Source organism: Ischnura elegans, chromosome 7 (assembly GCF_921293095.1).
Source record: "Ischnura elegans chromosome 7, ioIscEleg1.1, whole genome shotgun sequence".
In the NCBI taxonomy this organism is placed as follows: Eukaryota; Metazoa; Arthropoda; class Insecta; order Odonata; family Coenagrionidae; genus Ischnura; species Ischnura elegans.
The window spans coordinates 15,686,644-15,706,725 of NC_060252.1; the positions used below are offsets into that span (position 1 = coordinate 15,686,644).

The 20,082-nt window shown below is 37.7% G+C and overlaps 1 protein-coding gene across 1 annotated transcript in view; it reads left to right on the top strand.

Annotated features, from left to right (window-relative positions):
- LOC124162257 overlaps window positions 1-20,082 on the top strand; it is a 72,728-nt gene that overhangs the window by 51,141 nt on the left and 1,505 nt on the right. Inside the window, exons 2-4 of the mRNA XM_046538726.1 lie at window positions 9,244-9,477; window positions 13,299-13,406; window positions 16,241-16,372. Of these exons, the coding sequence (XP_046394682.1) occupies window positions 9,253-9,477; window positions 13,299-13,406; window positions 16,241-16,372 (465 nt within the window). The 5' untranslated portion in view covers window positions 9,244-9,252. The remainder of the gene's footprint in view (window positions 1-9,243; window positions 9,478-13,298; window positions 13,407-16,240; window positions 16,373-20,082) is intronic.

Here is a 20,082-nt window from a genome sequence, read left to right on the forward strand (position 1 = left end):
AACTTCAGTATCATTTGGCGCACAACTGGGTTGTTTATGACCTAATTTTAGCGTAATCTAGAGTCTGTTTACGTATAGAAGGTAGTATCAATTGCACTTTCATAAGTGGCCTAGGTAGTTACAGGCTATGAATTTCGTAATAATAATAGTCGACTTTTCAGCACATCTTCCCCCCCTTATTAAGACTAATAGCAATCACAAACTTTGTGTTGATTGACAACAAAAAATGCATAAAAATACAATTATGTAAAACATACGAAGACTTAAAGCCTTAAAAGTTCCTCTCAGCTATATCAAGGTAACCTGTGGAAAAAAATATGTGCACGTAAAGGGACTTCAACACTAAATTGTGCCTAAAACTCATAGGTATTTAGTAATGTTCAACAAGCATTTAAAAATGATTGAGATCGCGAAGAATTAAGCCTGAATAGTTAAGTTATCAGGCAGGTAATAGAAGGGACAGATAAATATGCACTGTCATAATCATGAAATAGCTACGGACGCTAATTTTCATTCATCTTACATGTAGCAATTGCAAATACCTCTTTTTCGAAGGCGACAGCCGGGAGAGAAAGTTAAGTTTGACGGTAATAAAAAACACAACATTTAATGAGGCCTTATACTTGTGAGTTTTTTTATATTTTTTTAACAAATTGTGGTCTTAGAAATCTAATAAACGTCATTCATATGTAGATATTACATATGACTATGCATGAATCACATTCGGAGGAGCAAATATTTGTCATATTAGGTAACGACAGAGCAAGCAACCACGTCAAATCCAGTTAGGAGTTCCAACTAGTTTCTGCTCGGAAGCAAACAGCTTTCTCTATTCGTCAAGTTGGTGTTGCGTCGAACAATATTAATGTGGCAAAAAAGATATCCGGTAGGTGTGTACGAGGTATGTACATTGAAACTTATGTTAGGGAACTGGAAGCGGAAATTCGTTCCTTACTCGCAATTATTGCATTAGATACAATACTCCGTCTGACCTACATACGAAGACGCCATACCATACATTATTTATTTCTTCACATAAGGGCAAAAAGAGCAATCTTGAGCATAAAATTCAATCGGAAAGGATGAAAGAATTGACAGAGTAAACAAATATTTTCATTAAGAACATTTTCAGTTTTAATCCGAGCATAGAGAAATAAAGAATGAAGTAACATCAATTTCAGGCATAAAAGCTCGATGCTCTAAGCAGGAATATTATAGCTAAAAAATGTAAGACGGATATTTCCATTCACGGCTGAGTATGATAAAAACTCCTTCACAAATTGGCAACCAAGGTGTAAGGAATTGTGAGCAATATCTGACACAATGCTCAGAGTAGAAGAAGATTAAGCAGGAAAAACTAAATCACATCAGCAAAAGTAGGCAACTAAAATTCTTATGCATATAAGTCCATTGAAATAAAGAGAAGATATATCAATGTTAATCACTAAGAGTTAATCAAAGATAAAAGAATCGAAATACACATCCTATATATAAATACATTTTTGAGCTTTTTCCGTGTAAATAAGCATTCCTGAGTGTCATGCATATTCATTATATACCATCAATAATTTTACCATAAAATTAGAAAGAGGATTGCTATTTAAAAAGCACATTTTTGAACAGGTATACTGTTTTGACTTCAAAAGTCGATACGTTTCCGAAACCTCTATTTATTAATAAAAAATTGACTTAAAACATCGAGTAGGTTGTAGAATAGTTCTTCTTTATTATTGCCGTCATCTGGAAACTTGAAGCAAAGGAAATTGAACTCTCTACTGGTTCACTTCATTGATGAGAGAGGTGCCTATTTAGAGATGAAGAATTGAAAAAAAGAGGGTATTTTAAATTGATCGGCCAGATTAATTGAAAAGGTGCTAATAATTAAATTAACCACCCAAAAATTGGTTAAAATGAAACTTGATTTCATCTGTTCATTCCGCATGTATTCCACATATAATCGCAGACAAATACCGGTACTGGATGTACTCAAGCAGTATAATCGATAATACTATCGCTCTTTCGGCATGAGATTTATTATTCCGTCTTAAGAATGAAAAACAATGATAAATTAAAATAGAGCAAAAAAATAATGGTAATTTAAGGAGTCATTTAATCGCATGTGAAAGTGTATTGCCTTGGTTTTTTGCTCAATGTGACAATCTTATGCAATTGGCTTTAGCAACCTATCCGCCAATCACAAAAAATGTGAATGTGTTTTTAAACAAATATTGCATATGTTTGAGAAATACATTGCGCTGAATGAAAGTGAAATCTACTCCATGATTTGAGGTAAAAAAAATATATAGACTCGGTACCAAGATGATTAGCCATTTTTTATTCGCTCGAGCATTCGAAAACCTTTCTATTCCCACGAAATTTTTTTTCATCAGCGCATGATGGTAAATTGACAAAACGCATCATGCCTGCGACCTAATTAATGTTTAGCTGTGCCGTCAAGACTCATAAAACAAAGGTAGCGCTGCTGAAAGTGACCAGCAAAATTGTTTCTTCGGATAACGGGTTATATTTCTTGGACAGTCGCATTATTGAGGCCATCGCAAAAAGAAAGAATTAATTTAGGAATCCAAATGATAGTAAAATATAAAGGTAAAATACAGTAAAAAACCTACACATACTTCTTTAATTTTTAATTTGTTAGTCTTAAAAGTCTTGCATAAGTTTCCTCGTCACTCCTGGTGACAGAATGGGGTTTGTGCAGAGCTCAATTTAGCAGCTCGCTGTGTTGAAGAGTTAGTATTGGCTAGGAAACCCAAAGTTCCGCGGTTCGATTCCCGGTCCAGGTGAAGTTTTCCTAATGTCAATTTGTGTAAATTTCACCCCCCTTTCTTCACACACACTTCACTTTCTTCCTAATATTACACATGAAGTCTTATACCTAAAACATTTCATAAAAATAATAAATTAATTTTTTAATTTAATCTAATTTTACCCCTTCTCCACATAATGGGCTGAATTTTAGGAAGGATTAAGGAAAAAGGGATTCATGTGTGATGAGCATCATTAGTATCCCGGGTTAGGATAGATTCGGCAATGGAGAATCGCACACCATCAGTGAGGCAACACAATCTACAAAAAAAGAAACCTGCTGTTAGTATCGAAAAAATCGATAAGGTCAGTGCCGTACAATACAGAATATAGTATCTATTTTACTCTCATTGTTTTATGACTGCGTTACAATACAGAAAGTGAAACGTCAGCTTCTTTTCTTCCAACACTGGGCTATTATAAAATAACAGCGACATTAAATTCAAACGCTGTCACATAAATTGCTCGTGTCAAGACCTAAGATTTATATCACCAGTGAGATGATGCCATTCAATTATTTCTCCACGCCTCTGCCATATCCGACCACTTCTTTTGCGGCAAAAGCTGGATTGTGGCAGTATCAAAATCCTTACAATTGTCAATGATTAGGAAATAATGCGTGGCATTGCCTAAAGTGAAACTTTTAGAGATATGACCTCAAGCTTGAGAGGGTAATGGAATAAACTGGAGGCTATCATAGATAAAGATATAATTTCAAGAGTGGTAACGGACTGCTGAAGCAAAAAATTGGCGCTATCAATCCGTGCTATGTGCTTTCTACGCTTGGGTGTCCTTGCAGTTCTAAGCGTTGCCAAAGCATGACTTCCAATGCTATTATGAACTTCCTCTAGGCGAATCCATGACCTACCTCGATTCATTGTTCCCAGCAGTGCCATCGAGGTTTCAAAGCACTGGAGCAGCCTCGATGAAGTCGCTTGCAGACTCTTCAACGCTTGTAGCACTGAGCTCAAAACAATGGGATGGCGATAGGTGCACGGCGCGAACGGGATATGCTGAAACCAGACCTGGATCTCCCAAAATGCCTTTCCAATATTAATTCTAAAAGGAAAAATGCGGAGGCAAATGTCAAGATGACGAATTCTACCACAGAGGATTCTCCAGTTGGCCGCTATATGTTATTTCAACCATCGCACATTTAAATGGGCTTACAAAAGTTTTCGCTCGCGGCGTGTATAGCTTACTCACATGGATAAGTGTCCATCGTCCATTAGAAAGTCACTTATGTAGTCGATTTTTTTCGATTATTCATATATTCATACACTTGCACTACACAAGAAATATACAAAACAATATAATACTATGCATTCAATAAATAATATATGCATAAACGGTATCAACGCGATAGGTATGAAAACTATAGGTTACAAGTTAAAAGAATACACCTTACAACGTAGTTATGAAAAACCTAATGCTACGTTGTGCCGGTTGCTATACATGTATGTATATAAGTAGACATAATAGATATGTATTAAAACTAGGTATCCATGAGGTATGCTTCTGATCGAGTGATTCAGGCACACGTAGGGCATTGATTCCCCCCTCACGGTGCTTCTACTGTCTCCAGTTGCGCCTACACGATATATAGTACGAGCGGGACACATTTAGCCTTCAACACTTTAAACTACCTCAATTTGTTACTCACCTAAGAGTCTTCCGTATGCCTGAACCTCCTTCTGATCACAGGATATTATTTAGTACTGTTTTTGTTTCAATTTCAATGTTCAATTTTTAGTATTCATCTATTTTTCATTCAATTTGATTTGGATAACCAAAAAAGAGGAAAAATAATAATAAAGCAAAACATTTCGAATTTTGCATCAGCTAATTCAATTAAAAAAACAACAAAAAATAAAATTAAAATAATTTCTATTGATTTCACTGTACTATTTCATAGTACAGTGTAAATCTTTTTCAGATCAATAGTATTAAGTTTCCTTCTTCACATAAACAACATTCTGCACTGCCAACGGTACAGATGAGCCATTGTACCATAATTTTCCTCTGTGAACTGGCTGGTTGGGGTGAGTTTGACTCGCCGGTACAGTTAAACCTACGTTCCTGCAGCGCGGTCATACTGTGAAATTCGATAGAGGAAGTGAGACCATGTGACGGATCAGACGATTTGCAAACCTTGCATTTTATAATTTTCATAGGCGCTTAAAGAAGTCCGAGGCGCTCAAAAAAATCCGAGGTGCATGATTTTCCTTGCATTTAAACGGAGTGCGTTGATAAGTGTCCTTGCCAGGATGGCCGGACACGCAATTTCTTGGTTTTACTCTTGGAAAGGGGTATATTGATTACATTGATTAACGTGCAGTAGGTTGTGGCCGTCATGAACTGACTGCTCTCTCTCGATTAGAGGCAAACAACTCCCGCACATCGGTGTTACTCTCCGGAATGATTCAGACGACGAGAGGTCGACGACATACATTGCCTTATCCGGAAGCAACGCCATAATGCCACCGGAGGCTTTATTTTTTCAAGAAAGAATGCTCTCTGAATCTAAAAATCTATCATTAGCACTCTCTCACGTCGTTTAATTAATTCAACAGGTCTTAAAGGTGAGCAGTTAGCGGCAACGTCGAGGAATCGGCATTCTAACGAAGCGGCGATCATCCACGCGGAAACAAGCATTGGAACACGCAAGAGGCGGCACAATGGCACGCTTAAAACTTTCACTCTTCGTTTATACAATTAACAGGGTTTGGTCTCTTCGATTGATAGATAAGGATAGCCTGCAGCCTTTTCCTACTTTCGAATCGTCGTTATATTGATCGATTTACATAAACTGAATATTGAATGAAGTATCATATATATTATTACGGTAAGGTCCATTTTCTGTCATTCCGTATGTACTTCGTTAATACTGCACCTTCAGTGATTAAAAAGGCATCATTCTGAACGTTAAATTTACCGGCTCCTGTCGAAAAATACACAATCTCAATCTCAAATTTCATAATTGGCCCATTAATTTGACTCAAAAGTTTCGATTTTTCCATTTCGATTACCCGCTCAAGATATATCGACTCCACACATTCTTTTTTATTCTAAACTTCAAATCCGTTTAACCCATAACTAAATAAAAAAGAGTAACAAGCAGGAAAAAATATTTAATAGTATAATCAAAGTAGTACTAGGATTGTGAACCGTTCTCTTAAAGAGACATCGAGTGTAAGGTAACTTAAAAGATAACTTGCATCACAAATAAATATAAATATAGAGTTGAAAGTATTCAAGAATCATTATCAACGGAATTGACAACAAAAAATGAAAATTGGGCGAAATGCACACAGTGATTGTACATGAATGAATGATATAAAATCGGCATGTATGAGTGTGAGAGTTATTATAAAATTGTTTTAAGAAGTGAGAATATTATGAAATTATATGTAAAGTATGAGAGTATAGACATGCGAAATTTTCCCACGGGTTATCAAATTTATATTTATTCCATAGCCACACTTGCATAGTCAAGCGTGCAAGAATTTGCAATTCATCCCAATATATTGATCCCAAAAAAACGAGCATAATTGATGCAGAATTCCAACAGACAGCATTACGGTACTAGAAGGTGAATATAATTCAGTCCCTCTGAAGATATAGAACAAGTCGATATCTTATTACTTTCCCTAAACACATAAATATCTGGCGATAAAATTTCGCGTTGCGTATGAAAAATAGTTTTAATTTGCATTGAAAAAGGAGATAAATCTTCCGCTGCAACATTTTTATGAACATTTAAAAAGTACACGGACTAAGCTTATGCAATCCTAAATATGATCATTGATACTTTTGCAGGTAACTTGGTGCTGGTCCCTTGTCCTATGGCAAAAACATTTTAACAATGAATGTTAATAAAGTTAGCATAGGAAACAAAAAATCTAGACTATACAAAAATAGTAAAAAAATAGCAGTTATCAGTACTGATTTTCACGTAATTACAGGAGAAATGAAACGAGTGAAGTCATTCTGTTAACACAGAGAAATACTGACAGTCGGTATGTCTCAATTAGAGCGATCACAATGGACTAATAAAACCGCTAACTGAAGTAAAATCAATAATAAATTGCCTACCATATTTTTTAGCAAAATTAATCAGTATTCATCAAAATTAATCGGTATTCAGCAAAAGATTAGTGAAAAATTACCATCAGAGTAAAAAATAGAACTGAATATAATAAGTTTTTCATACGCTTGGTTATCAAGTTTTGCTAACTTTAACTACGGGAGAGATTAACAAAATATTCATTACTGACCTCAGATTTTCCTCATCGTATCCGAAAAAAAAACAAATATCTCACCCGCAACGACTTCAGTCTGAGGGCACGTTTTCGTTTCTATTTAGGCCGCCTAATTCTTCGTTTTTAGTTCCTTAATGTCCTCAGCTTAGTGATCATTGTCTGAGTTCATGTGTGAAGTCTTTAGGTTGATATATCTCCTGCTTTTTCTCTTAGCCTTCGAACAAAAAGCAACAATCAGCAAAAATAGCGCTCGCATGGACTTCAGTCAGTGGGGTAGTGGACGTCCTACTGCCGACAGGCGTAATACTCGGTGTGATGTATCGAATGGGTTAATCAAGCGATTACGAAGGGTAAACACGGAGAACACCTGGGATGCGGGATGGAACTGCTTTCTCTCTCTCGCTTACTCCGCCTCAGATCTTTGCGAGCGAGCGAGCGGCGTGAGTCGGCGGAAATAGCATCCCTCACTCCAGAGGCGAGGTCAGGCCACGCAGCGAAGGGAAAAAACACACATACTAGGTGTATGAATGGGGTCCATCTCTATGCAATCACATTAGAAGATTAGTGACCGGCACGACTTGCATCACTCGTGAACGGCCTTCACTTTCACTCGGCCGAGGTGCTCACGCTGAACACAAATTAATTTAACATCTCCGGCTTAAAAATCTAACGTTCATTTCGGCCTGGATTTTACCTTCAAGTGAACTGGTAGGTGAGGGAAATAAACTTATGTGATTAGTTTCTCCAGCTAATGAACCAGTCTCACTCAACTGCCGTCACAAAGGTGACTTCCTCGCCAAGAGTGATTCTTTCCTATAAGTTGATAAAGGATTGATTCTTTCCTTAAGGCTGGATTAATTCGGTGGAGCCTATAGAAAAGAGTTCAATTTAAGATAAAACAGAGAGCAATGGTTTGGAGCATTTCAAAATGTTCACCATCTGGCTAAAGTAGTAAATCCGTTATCCACTGTGCCATCCCCTGATTTAGTATAATAGTAATTTTCACTCTTAGCCATTGTTTTCAACAATTCCTTTTACTTCCCCACGTCAATACTCACTTCTACTTTCGCTTCAGGAGAGTTATGTTTAATTAAAATTAAAAATTTAAGCGTTTATATTTCAAGAACATTACAACCTTCAATTTAATATGTTATATTTTAGTTATTTTGACAATGATAACAGATTCATAATTCATTCTTTGAACCCTTACAAAAAATTGGTTTGCATGAATGGCCCTTACATTATAATATGTCTCCCTTATCTCTATTTATTTATATTCCAGAAACATAATGTATTCAAAAAGAAGGTGGATCGTGGAATAACGTTCGATGCAGTCGAATGTTGTCTAGGATGAAATCGCAACGCGTTAGAATTGTCAATGGTATCACTTGGAGAGTGGTACGTGCGAATACGATGCGAAAATAAGTTTACGGTGAGAATGAAACGTTCACTTTCTCAACCACTGCGAGCATATTTATGCATTCCACAGATTTCTGCATTATTCTTTCACATTTCCGTGATGAAAGGGATTTCTTGCTACTTAAATGATCAACTCCGCGAATGTTCCACCGCGACAGCTTAATTCAAAACAATAAACATTGTATAAATATTAATTCTTTCGCATGCGACATCCTTACATAACTTGGGAAAAATTAAATTGATTACCATGCCCATTATTCCATAAATATAATTTCAATAAATTAATTTCCCAACATTTGGAACCGACCATAGTGCTATTTTCATCAAACTTGGTATTGACATCAATTACAGTGAATAAGTCATAAATTAGGATTGAATGAGTTTTTGTTTTACTTGGAATTATAACTTTAATCCCTTTCCACACCCAATGCTACACAAATTTTTATCATATTATTATCTAAGTAATATTTAAAGTCAAATTATACTCAACTCTTTTTCGATACGAAAATTGCTTTTATCAACACCCGTTTAAATTAGCTGTTATCTGAATGCAATTTCAAAAACATAAATGCACATTTAGCATAGAAAAAATGAAAGACAGCCCAATAAGGAAGACTTATTTTGAAATATCCGTGAAAAAAACCATTCAGTCTGTATGTCGTGTTGAAGCGACCCTACTGATTTCAAGCTATGCCTTGCTTGTGTGATCACGATGTTTTTCCTTCCATCTGCATAGGCGTCCAAGATGCGCGTCCGATGGCCACTGGTGGCGGCCGCAGCCCTTGCGCTCGCCGTATCCGTGGTGATGGCGTCCCCCGCGGTCCGGAGGAGAGAGGTGGTCATGGCGCCCGGGGGTGGTGCCCTCGTCCTCTCGGCCGTCGCCCCTGACGACGTCTTCGGCCCCGAGCTGCCCACTCGATCCGCGCGCGACAAGAGGAAGCTCGGGTGGATCCTCGATTTCGTCTTCTGGGTAAGAACCAACAGCCTCCCTCTTGCAAACGCTCAACAGATATTATTTACATTATACCCTGCGAGCCACCTCTAGGGTGTTTTGCAGGGTGCGACCAATCGCCATAATGTTATAGGATCCCCACATGCACACCGCACGGTTATAAAAATACTTATTACGTACAATTACAAAATATTCGCGTACATTTATACGATGGCAAAACTTGTAAACGATTAATAATTCCTATACTATATCCTAACGAGTGACACCATTAATTTTGTAAATCGAGACACCGTCGCTACTCTAATAATACAAGGAAAGAATTATATAAAACACAATATCAGTTTTCAGTCTATTTCGTTAATATTCTTTTCGTGATAGCGTCAACCATAGTACAACGGTAAACGAAGGATATTTTTCAAGACGTCTGGGAAAAAATCTTCGCGCATTGACCTAGTGAGTTTAGCCTATACTGTGCTCTACTGCCTTGTAAATCTTAACTGCCGTTCTAACTCACCTAACATGTTGAAACACTACCTACGCCCATAGTGGCCAATAGTCCCAATATGTACAAGGCAGGGATCACTACCTCGACGTAAAGTGCCGCATCACCAGGCGATTGGCCAGAAATTTGCTTCGAGGGGAGGTTGGATGGTATGCGGGTTGCCTGTACCGACTGATATATTGCATTCAACTGACATCGCATCGGATTTCTTACTTGAATCTTGGAATGGAAGTTTTGGCATCCAAGTCTTCATCAGCCCAATGTATCTTCATCAGACCATTCATGACTCCCCATTCAGCAACTTAACCTTGGCCGTAGTGAATTTATTATTTTTATATTTCAGGATACCATAAGGTACAGTAGCATTTTTGATGTTATTTTGTGACAAGGTTCAATTTCATGGTAATTTGGGGAGAAATAGACTAAATACCAATCGTTTCTCCAACATAAGTTCATACGGTTAGGACTCACAAAAAATATATCAGGCAAAGGCGCGGCAAATATTGACAATGTGTCATTTACCTTTAAAAAATTTTATAATTATTTTATTTCACTTTAATAATTAAAATAGAATGCATGACTTCATTCTTGCGCAAAAGACTTAAGATTGGGAAACGCAGGTATTTGAGATTTTCCACTGGTTTTTATACAGTTAATACATTTTAATATTTTATATGCAGTATCTCATCCTGTTTTTTCGTGCAAAAACAGAGGAACATTTTCTACCACTGCATTTTGAGCGAAATTTTATTTTGCACCAGAAACGTGTCTAGCCTTGACTGATGCAAAAATAACCCCCTTACTAACTCTCGGAAAAAAATATTTTATTTTTCGAGAGAAAACTTGAGTGCACAGCAGGTCGTTGATGGCATACGATGCAATGAACGTAAAAACCGCGAACCGCAGACGCCGCAGCAGGAGAAACCGCCGCCGTGCACCGAGTTCTTTTTACCGACCGAAATACGGACTTCTCAGTAATTATTTCGTAAATGCGGTCCTCCAGTCCGTGTGAAGTTTTTCATCCACAAAGACTGAATTTTCTACTTTAATTAAAATCCACACTAAAGCTCTCTCGGTTAAGGGAATATCCGTAAGATGCTACTCGCACCATTAACCCATATCCACCCGGAAAACTTTCTGCTTGCGATTGTGAAAATATTTCGGTACGTTTCTCCTACGGTCTCGAGTAATCCGCTGATATATTCTAGTGATACATAAACTTGTTTCTTCAGAATGACCCGTACCCATATGAGTAGCTACACCTGCACCCGAGGTCATAGTCTATTGGTGATCAATTTCTACGAGTGACGTTGATAAAAAGGATCAATCTTCAGGCTAAGCATATTTTTAGTGAAAGTAAGGTAAAATTATATCGGCAACGCCATTTCCTGTTCACTTTTGTGATGATTGCACGTAAATGACAGAGAGTAGGCGTTCATATTGAATTTCCGTCTCGCAACTGTGTATTTGCGTCAGAGGGCTTTTTTAGTAGCTTCAAAACTGAAATAATAAGTGGATTAAGTCATTGCCAGCTTCAACAGCATACTTGTGACAACTCGTCAACAAAAAGGGTACGGGTTTTCATCATGAGCCTCTTATTCTCAGAATAGTAGGATGCAGCCGTGGAGGGTACAGAAAACTCTTTGCCAAAAATATTCTCCACAATATGCTGATCATGAGAATAATTTCAATTATGTACATATATTAGCCTCTATTCTAACGCCAGAAACCAACGATTTAAAGCATAATTACGGCCCGCAAGTTTCTTAAACCCATAGCCGTTTTATTATTCGCGCGCTATTTTCAAGGTGGTTCGATACCCCATCTGGGAAGTACAATCTCCCACAAACCGTTTACTTTCAGAAATCTTTACGCAAGTGAAGAAAGTATGTTGCACTTTACGAACGGTTCTGTGATTTTAGAACGAAAATCCATTTCTTGCAATGAAAATAAAATATCATGATAATGAAAGGTTAAAGCTAGGTATTAATAAGATAAACCTGTACTTTTCACCAAGAAAGAGTCCGATAATTCCTCTATATTTTCACCTTATATTCACTGAAGAGGAATGAACTCAGCTAACAGGTTTTCGAGAGATGGGTGCAGCTGATATTGCTGAAAATGTGAGTGAAAGGAAGTGAAATTAATGCCAATGGCCAAAAAGGAACTTACATCGTCGTGAAATTTAATTATTATGTATTGAATTAATACTATACCGAAAAAAACGTAAGGAAGTAAAACCGGAATTTAATGCCGTTGGATTTCGGACATTAATTGGAGAATACTGAAGCACATCAACCTCAAACACTGGGAAAGAGATTCTCCGTAAATAATTAAATCATGCCGTCTTGATGTTTTTAATGAGACATTTATTCACAGATAGTAACAAATGAAATACCGCATTTATCTTCTTGAAAATAAAATTTGAATGGAATAATTACGCTAAATAACACAATTAAAACCTCTCAAAGTAAATTAATTCGAATATAAAAAAATTCCGGGGTACATTTTTTTATTGCAATACACTTTCAGATGGCTACTCAAAAGATGAAAGAATGAATAAAACTGACTTTCTCCAAGAATAAACTGAAGCAGCTTATCATAAATCCGGGATTCTCCAGATCCTTTCACATTATAAATTTACGAAGGTTGTAATTACCACTAAGAGCTTGCTTCAAGAATTTTAATTACGATGAATTTGCGCCCTCGATTTATTGCAAAATGCCACGAGGCTCCCAAACCTCCCATGCTACGACAGCTCAGCCCCAAACATCGGGTGACTCACCTCACTCTCATAAAACCTTCTGCATAAATTTCTCTAGGCTACTTATTGTAGCGGGTGCCTCTCTTCGTCCGTTAGTTGCTTGCTTTATTTTAAACTCACTTTATTGCGCAGCTCCAATTACAGTATTACGAGCAAGCCCCGAAAATTTCAATGGTGAGCTGCAAGCCATAAAATCTCTAGTAAATTTCCATTAAAAATTATTAAAATTTTCCACAAAAAATTGTTAAAATCTACCTCAAATACTTCAATTTTGTTAACACGATCGGTTTCAATGCATTTTTTATAATAGCCATGTCCGATAAGATGACACCCAACGACACCTGACACTATGAACAAAATGTATTGAAACTAGGCATGCCAAGATGCCAAGAAGTATTTTTGGAAATTTTCCAGTAATTTTTTAATTTACAATATATTAGGATTACACCAGATTAAGCCAATGGTAACATTCTTTATGCTATCAATTATTCCTTCTCTGACGGGCGACCTTGTTTGGCATGTGATGTTGCGCTTGATAAATGATTAATTGATACTTTCTCTCTCCTCTTTTAGAAATTCAACAAAGTTCTGGAGCTGAAGACGAGATTAGTGTCGGCCATTGCCTCTGCGTCCGGTGGAAGGAGTCGACCGGTGTCATCCGCCATCATCACCAGCTCAAGGGTAGGAATATTCTGCAAAAGAGGCAGATATTGGACAGTAACATAATTTATTATGATTTATGCTCAGGCTATGAATGTATTGGGTGATTATATCAACCCTCGATCTTCACTGTGCCATAAAAAGCCTAAATTAATGTGTAATGATATTTTCAGCGTGATCGTCATGTAATTTCTGTCGTATTATGTAACTTTAAAAGTTTTCCTTCATTCTTAGCAGAGCAGCAGCGGATAGAGACATTGGGGGCTATGCCTCTCCCCCCCCCCCCCCCCCCCCCCCCAACGGGTCGAAACATACACAAGATGAAATCGAAATTTTTGGAGGTTACCACTTGACAAAAAAATATTTAGTTATATTTTCCGGCAAATTTTCTTCCAATTAAGAATTGAATTACGAATTTGTTTGAAGCTTAGGGCATATCCGTGTCAAAGAATCGGCCAAAAACAGCTGATTTTGAACCTTGAAAATCCCTCCCTTCCAAAAAGTCCCGAAACCCCCTTTCGACTGGGAGGAAATCCCCAGATTACCAGCTCGCCTCTCCCTCCCCCCACCCTAAGTCCAAACCTAGATCCGCCTTGGCTTGAGAGTAGAAACGTCGTCAACAACAGCCTGTTTTTCTAGAAGAAAACGCCCGGAAAACACCTGATAAACTTTTAACCTAGCTGGATTTAAGTGATGCAGGGCATGGGGAAGCGAAGGAGCGGTCTTGATACGAGAGCAGCTCGATTCGGGGGTGGGGGGGGGCAGGAGGGGGGCTTTCGCTTTTTCAAGCAGCGCGGGCGACACATGGAAGCAGCCTTTCAAGGACGTCCTCCGGCTCTCTCTTAAGTGTGCCACAGCAACGCACCGATTGCATTGCACGATGGCGCTCGAATTTCTCTTCTCGAAGAATTTCAACGAAACATTCGGAGAATACCGCATCACGACGTTCCTTAAATTATTCATAATATTCACCTGAGACGCGCCACCGAATAAAAATGAGATTTTTTAAGCCATTAAATATACATATTGTAACTATTGGGCATGTTTCTCAGAAATCTATATGATAATATAGAAAGCTGTCGCAAGACATAAATCTACAATAAAGGGTTCAAAGCTCTTTACCCTTAAATATTCCTGAAAAGTAGGCGTGCGATTGAATCATCACCACGGGTGCAGGTCGCGACCGTACTCGCTTTCACCGCATACCGGCGGATCGAGCACATTCTTTGGCATACATTAGTTATTTAGAGCGTAAAAGACATTCTCGAGAAAACTACGCAATACAAGAGTTTTCTGTGGAAGACACCACTTTCTTCAGCGCACATTACATATTTCATTATTTTTTCCAGTATGCATACGGGCAATTCCCATTAAATAATTCCGCAGCTAAGGAGGAGGCGTTTTCTCACTTAAATTTATGTGAGGTATTAATGCCCTGCGCAAAGTTTGTGATACTAATAAATGAACCAAATTGAACATCTAGAGTTAAGCTCTCAGGTATCACATCACGCTAGTCATTCTCGATTCCACTCCAGTCTTGGTACTTCCATCTCAACTCACATCAACGGTTCCTGAAGAGCAAACTTTGAAAACAGACCGCAAATTAAGAGTCGCAAGCAATCCATCTAATTAGGTGCATTCTTTTATGAGTTAGAATAAATTCTAATAGCCAGCTGAGCCTCCTATCCATTGATATGCAGAGAATATTATGAAGTGGATTAGGAACTACATAAATCGTTAGTTTAATACTTGACACCTAAGGCCACGAGTAAATGGAGCATTGCAAACGAATGAGTACCTATGGCGGGAGCGTAGGACGTAAAAGAAAAATAGTAGCTTAAGTTAAAATCACGCAAAGATCTTTTCAAATTTTCAATGATAAAAATCGGATGAAAATTTTCCTAGGAGCGTATATAAACATACTTTAATTTGTGGGATGAAACTGGTGATACCCAAACTACCGTTACACGTCCGTGCTTGCCTGTCGCCCATAGAGTAACAAAACTGACAAAAATACTTAGCGATAATCTTAACCTTCATATTTTCATGATGCTGTAATTATTTGTCCGTCCCATAATAACATGAGATGATGCTAAAAAGGGTTATTAAACAGCTTGTGCCCGGCCACACTGCATTTTATCACGTAAAAAATTATTTCAACATCGATTAAGAACAACGCTCCTAAGAGTATTACACGTAGACAACATTGTAATAATCCTCTATGATATTCTCAGGTTCGAATGTATCACCACTTTTATTTAAGAGCAATTTTTGTGTTTAAATCGGCAGTTCAAAAACTTAATGGGTTTGCCACATTATAGCAATGACATGGATTGCTTTCGGACATAAAACCATGTAATAAATGTTTGGTAGTAAACTAAAAAAAGCAGGTTTGTAAAATTCACATCATAAAAGTGAATAGTAGGTTAAGGAAGGTATGCTACCAGATTAAAAAAAGAACACTGGTCTCTATCAAGATGACAGTATAATATGCGTTGGTCGAATCAAGAAACAGATAGGGATTAACTATTTTGAATAACACAACTACAATTTTTAACTAATCATTTTACAATTTTTAATAATGTTACAGAACAAAGCTGCAAGAAGCATAGGATAAAATAACAAATCGTGAAATTACTGCAAAACAGAAGTGATAATCGTTCTCTCAACAACATAACTCGGGTTAAAAATGAAACTTTCTTAGTTCAATCTAATTAATTTTAGTAAAAAGTAATTATTGATTACATGCGAAAAAATAAAATGAGTGAAGTTAAGATGCAATACATAGAAAATAAAATAAACATTATTGATGCATTGTGCATTCTTTCCAATCGCTCTTTCTCTCATTCTTGCAGGTAACGACAACGGAGGCTCCCCCGATAGAGTTTGAGGGCAACAAAGTAAGCTTGGTCCTTCCCGACGAGCTCTTCGGCTCCGCGTTCACCGTCGTCACGGACGTGTCCAAAATCATCGGCAGTGTCATTATGGTAAGTTGGTCATCACGAACGAGGGAAGTCATCATTTTATACATGATTCGGGAATCACCTCGGTGCCGTCAACATTTTTGAAATTTGTATTTTTTTACAAAAATATACTGTAATCACTGTAAAAATTGCCCTTAAATTCCGACTTCCAATAACCACAGACTCTAACTTAAATTAAAAGTAAGTTTTAACTGATCCATGTATATTCCTTATTTCGGTTTCAATTGTAGGGTTCCGGAAATTCAGGTGTGAACGTATTATTAACTATTATCTATTTATCCAGTTTTTGACCTAATGGACTCTCTACCATGTATCCGGGCTTCGCTTGCAATATTGCTTAGCATCGCTTGCGAATTCTCCGTTTCACAACAGGAGCTACTGAAACATTTTTTCGAATCATTTCATCGAAATAAACCTAAACACCGGCCGGGCTCCAGGACATTGTGCGAGCTCGCTACAATCTACAACATGCAAAATTATAGAAACTAAGCGGTAAAATCCTTTCGCTAATACATCACGCACACACCTTTCCCTGTTTGCTAGCATTTTCACCCATGTTTTAGATTACTCCTGTCGATGCTCTCGTTATTTCGAAGCATTATTTGCATGGCATTGACACAAACCACAGTTTACTCAACAGCATTTTTACCTGGATTTTTTGTGTTCGAGCCTAATTATATCCTTTGCTGTGGTTTTCCCAACTAGCGCTCAATCACAAGGGCGAGTTCTAGTCTAACGATTGGTCGTTCTCTGTATGTGCCTGATACCGGAAAAATATGTGGCCACATAAGATACGGCGAATACACAAATAAATATATTCAAATTCATTAAACTGGCGACGCATGGGTTAAATAAATAGGCCGACAAAGGGAGTCGGAGAATGTTGGGATGACGGCGGTGGGGAGTGAACTATCCTAGCGGTCGGATCTAGTGGCGCAACGTTGCCCTACTCTCTTCCCACGCTGCGAGACCTTAACAGTGCAAAGCGGTCACCGGTCGCTCGCAACTCCTCCAGTCCACTATGACGTAGCCTACTTCTGCAATGGGAGATTTGAACGCTCGCGTCCAACGAGATAGCGCTAAACTGAATCCACCCATCTCCTATCCCTCCTAATTACAGCTCTCGTCCCTCGCATGCACACATAGCGCCACTAAATAACTATCGCCTCGGAAAATTATCGCATAGACACTAGTTTTTGCGGGTACTCCGACGTTTTTATGGCGTTTAGTAACTTCATTTACGTAATCCGCAATCTCCTCAGGGCAATGTACGCTGTGAGGTAACGCTCTCCATGACGGGGTGTACAATATGAGTTACTGCAATAGCTTTTAAGTCTTTGAGGACTAGAAGAAACCTCTCGAAATAGGTGGGCTGTAAGGTCGTCTTTTATTATGCATGACGAGTCAAAGAATTGCATTATTTTTTTTTGTGGTTCCACATCAAACGACACCTGACCTACTCTGGAGAAATAGCTACGATTGAGTCAAAAAACCTGTCTTCGTTAAGTCAAAACCGAGGAATCAATCATAAAAAAGTAATTCTATTAATATTTCCTACATCTATCAACAGTCTCCACTTGAACTCAACTACTTTTTTGCGATAATTATAGGCGCGACGGAGCTATTGCTACGATTTTTTCCCATTCCATGATCTCTCTCTTTTAAAGTGGACAAATAAAGGTGCTCACGTGTACACAGCACTTACGTGCTCTTATTATTTTGCCCAATAATCTGTAATGGATCTCAATTACTGGGACGAATGATATGAAAAAGTGGCAGATTATACCTCCCCCCTAAAAACACACGGTCTTATTTATCAAGAACGAATTTATCACAAGTCACTCTCACTGCAAGATTTGCTACTGACATAGTCATAAAGCACAACCCGTTAGAGAATACTATTCTTCGCAGAGGCACCTGAAGGTTTAACTTCAAGAGAAATCTAATTGAAATATTATTATTCCCTCAAAAACTCCTCGATAACAAATACTATGAAGTTACGAGTTGCAAACGAAAACTTTGAAGAACGGAAGCCTAAAAATAGTTAAGAAGGAATGATTTTTAATTTAAGCAATTGTCCTTAATAAAGAATATTTGTAAATCAAGGATCTTATATCCAATACTCGCAATGGTGAATGAATAACACCAATATGTTACGGTAATTCACACAAGTATATAAAGTCTCACCTTACTGTTCAAGACAATCGGTGATCAACTGATTTATTGTTGGAAACATAGAAAAACAGGAATCAAACCTTGGGAAATAAATAAACATTTAGCTCCAAAATTCAACCTGAGCTATTGAGATCACGCATGAATTTCAATATAGGGTAGTTTCCTTCATCAAAAAAACAACGAAAGGCATTGATTGCGATTCGTTACCCACCATTAGTGTATTCATAACATACAAATTATTTGGTTTTAGAAATCCCAGTTTAGACGAATGGTAATGGTCAATTTTAACCTCATTTGAAAAAGGCCAGATTGGCGCCCATGCGATGCCACTCCACGTGACGTCACATGGACCTAGATGCTGTACGAGTAGATAGGAGTTTTACATCGTCTGAGATTACCAATGCATGCATGAGGCACAGAGCTCAGGGAAAAATTTCTTAATAATCACCTTATAAAATTGCCTATGGTCGGAAAGTTTCCTTCGTTTGATAAGGTATTAATAATCTTTATTTAAGCCAAGCCTGCTATCCCTGCTATACCTGCTATCAGGTACTCTACGCTACCGCCACGCTCGGCAGCAAGCAGCCTGTATCGTAGCGGCGTTCATAGCCTCGCACCCAGGTGGCCTCACACAGCAGCAGCCAGACGTCACATGGGCTTTTCCCAGCATTCATACTTAGCCGTCGCGTTTTCGAGCCCTTGAAAATTTTCACTTTTCATTTAATAACGAAAAATAGATGTCGTCACTAAAAAATCTAAAAGCGTGAAATATGTACTCCAGGATTAATAATCTTTCGATTTAGGCAATAAAAAAATAATAGGAAACCACCCAATTGAGAAGCCCATTGATGATATGGGTTTTAGTTTAGGACTGTGGGATAGTGCTTGCGCAGTGCGAATTCAAGAATACGAAGGTAGATGACGTGAAGTAGTCATTAGGGGCGTGACGACAGTGGTCCAGTCTAAGCTCCTTATGAAATAAAGTTTTATACTGAGACCAAAATTTTTCCGAGTGACGTGCATCTACTGTGAACATGTTTGAAGTTTCCCATAATTTAAACGCATCACAGACATCGCCGTTAACTTCCATCATATATGTTTAGTTTCTTGCACTGTTTCTTGTTTTCAGAAGAAAACCTTTCTGTATAAGTGATACGTGATTTAAGTTGGTTTTTGATAAATTATACCGTTTAATGTGAGAGAAAGGAATCAAAAAGCCACTTCTTCATACCATTCATCACCGTAATTTAGTTCCATTACAGCGTAAAGGGAACAATAATAGGAGGTGTACGCATTTTATCCAAGTTAGAAATTTCATTTAGCCATATTAATAGAAAGATAAATTAAATTAATAATGTAAAAATATATAATTGTAATTTCATAACCATCTTCCTTAAAATTTTAGTAATAGTACATTATGTATGGCGCCAAAGGTTCGGGATGTATCCTCATTTGAATGATGTGGTATTTGAGCTTCTCATAAAATATGTGGTTTCGGGACAAATATCTTGCCTCAGAAACGCATTTAGTCATGAATG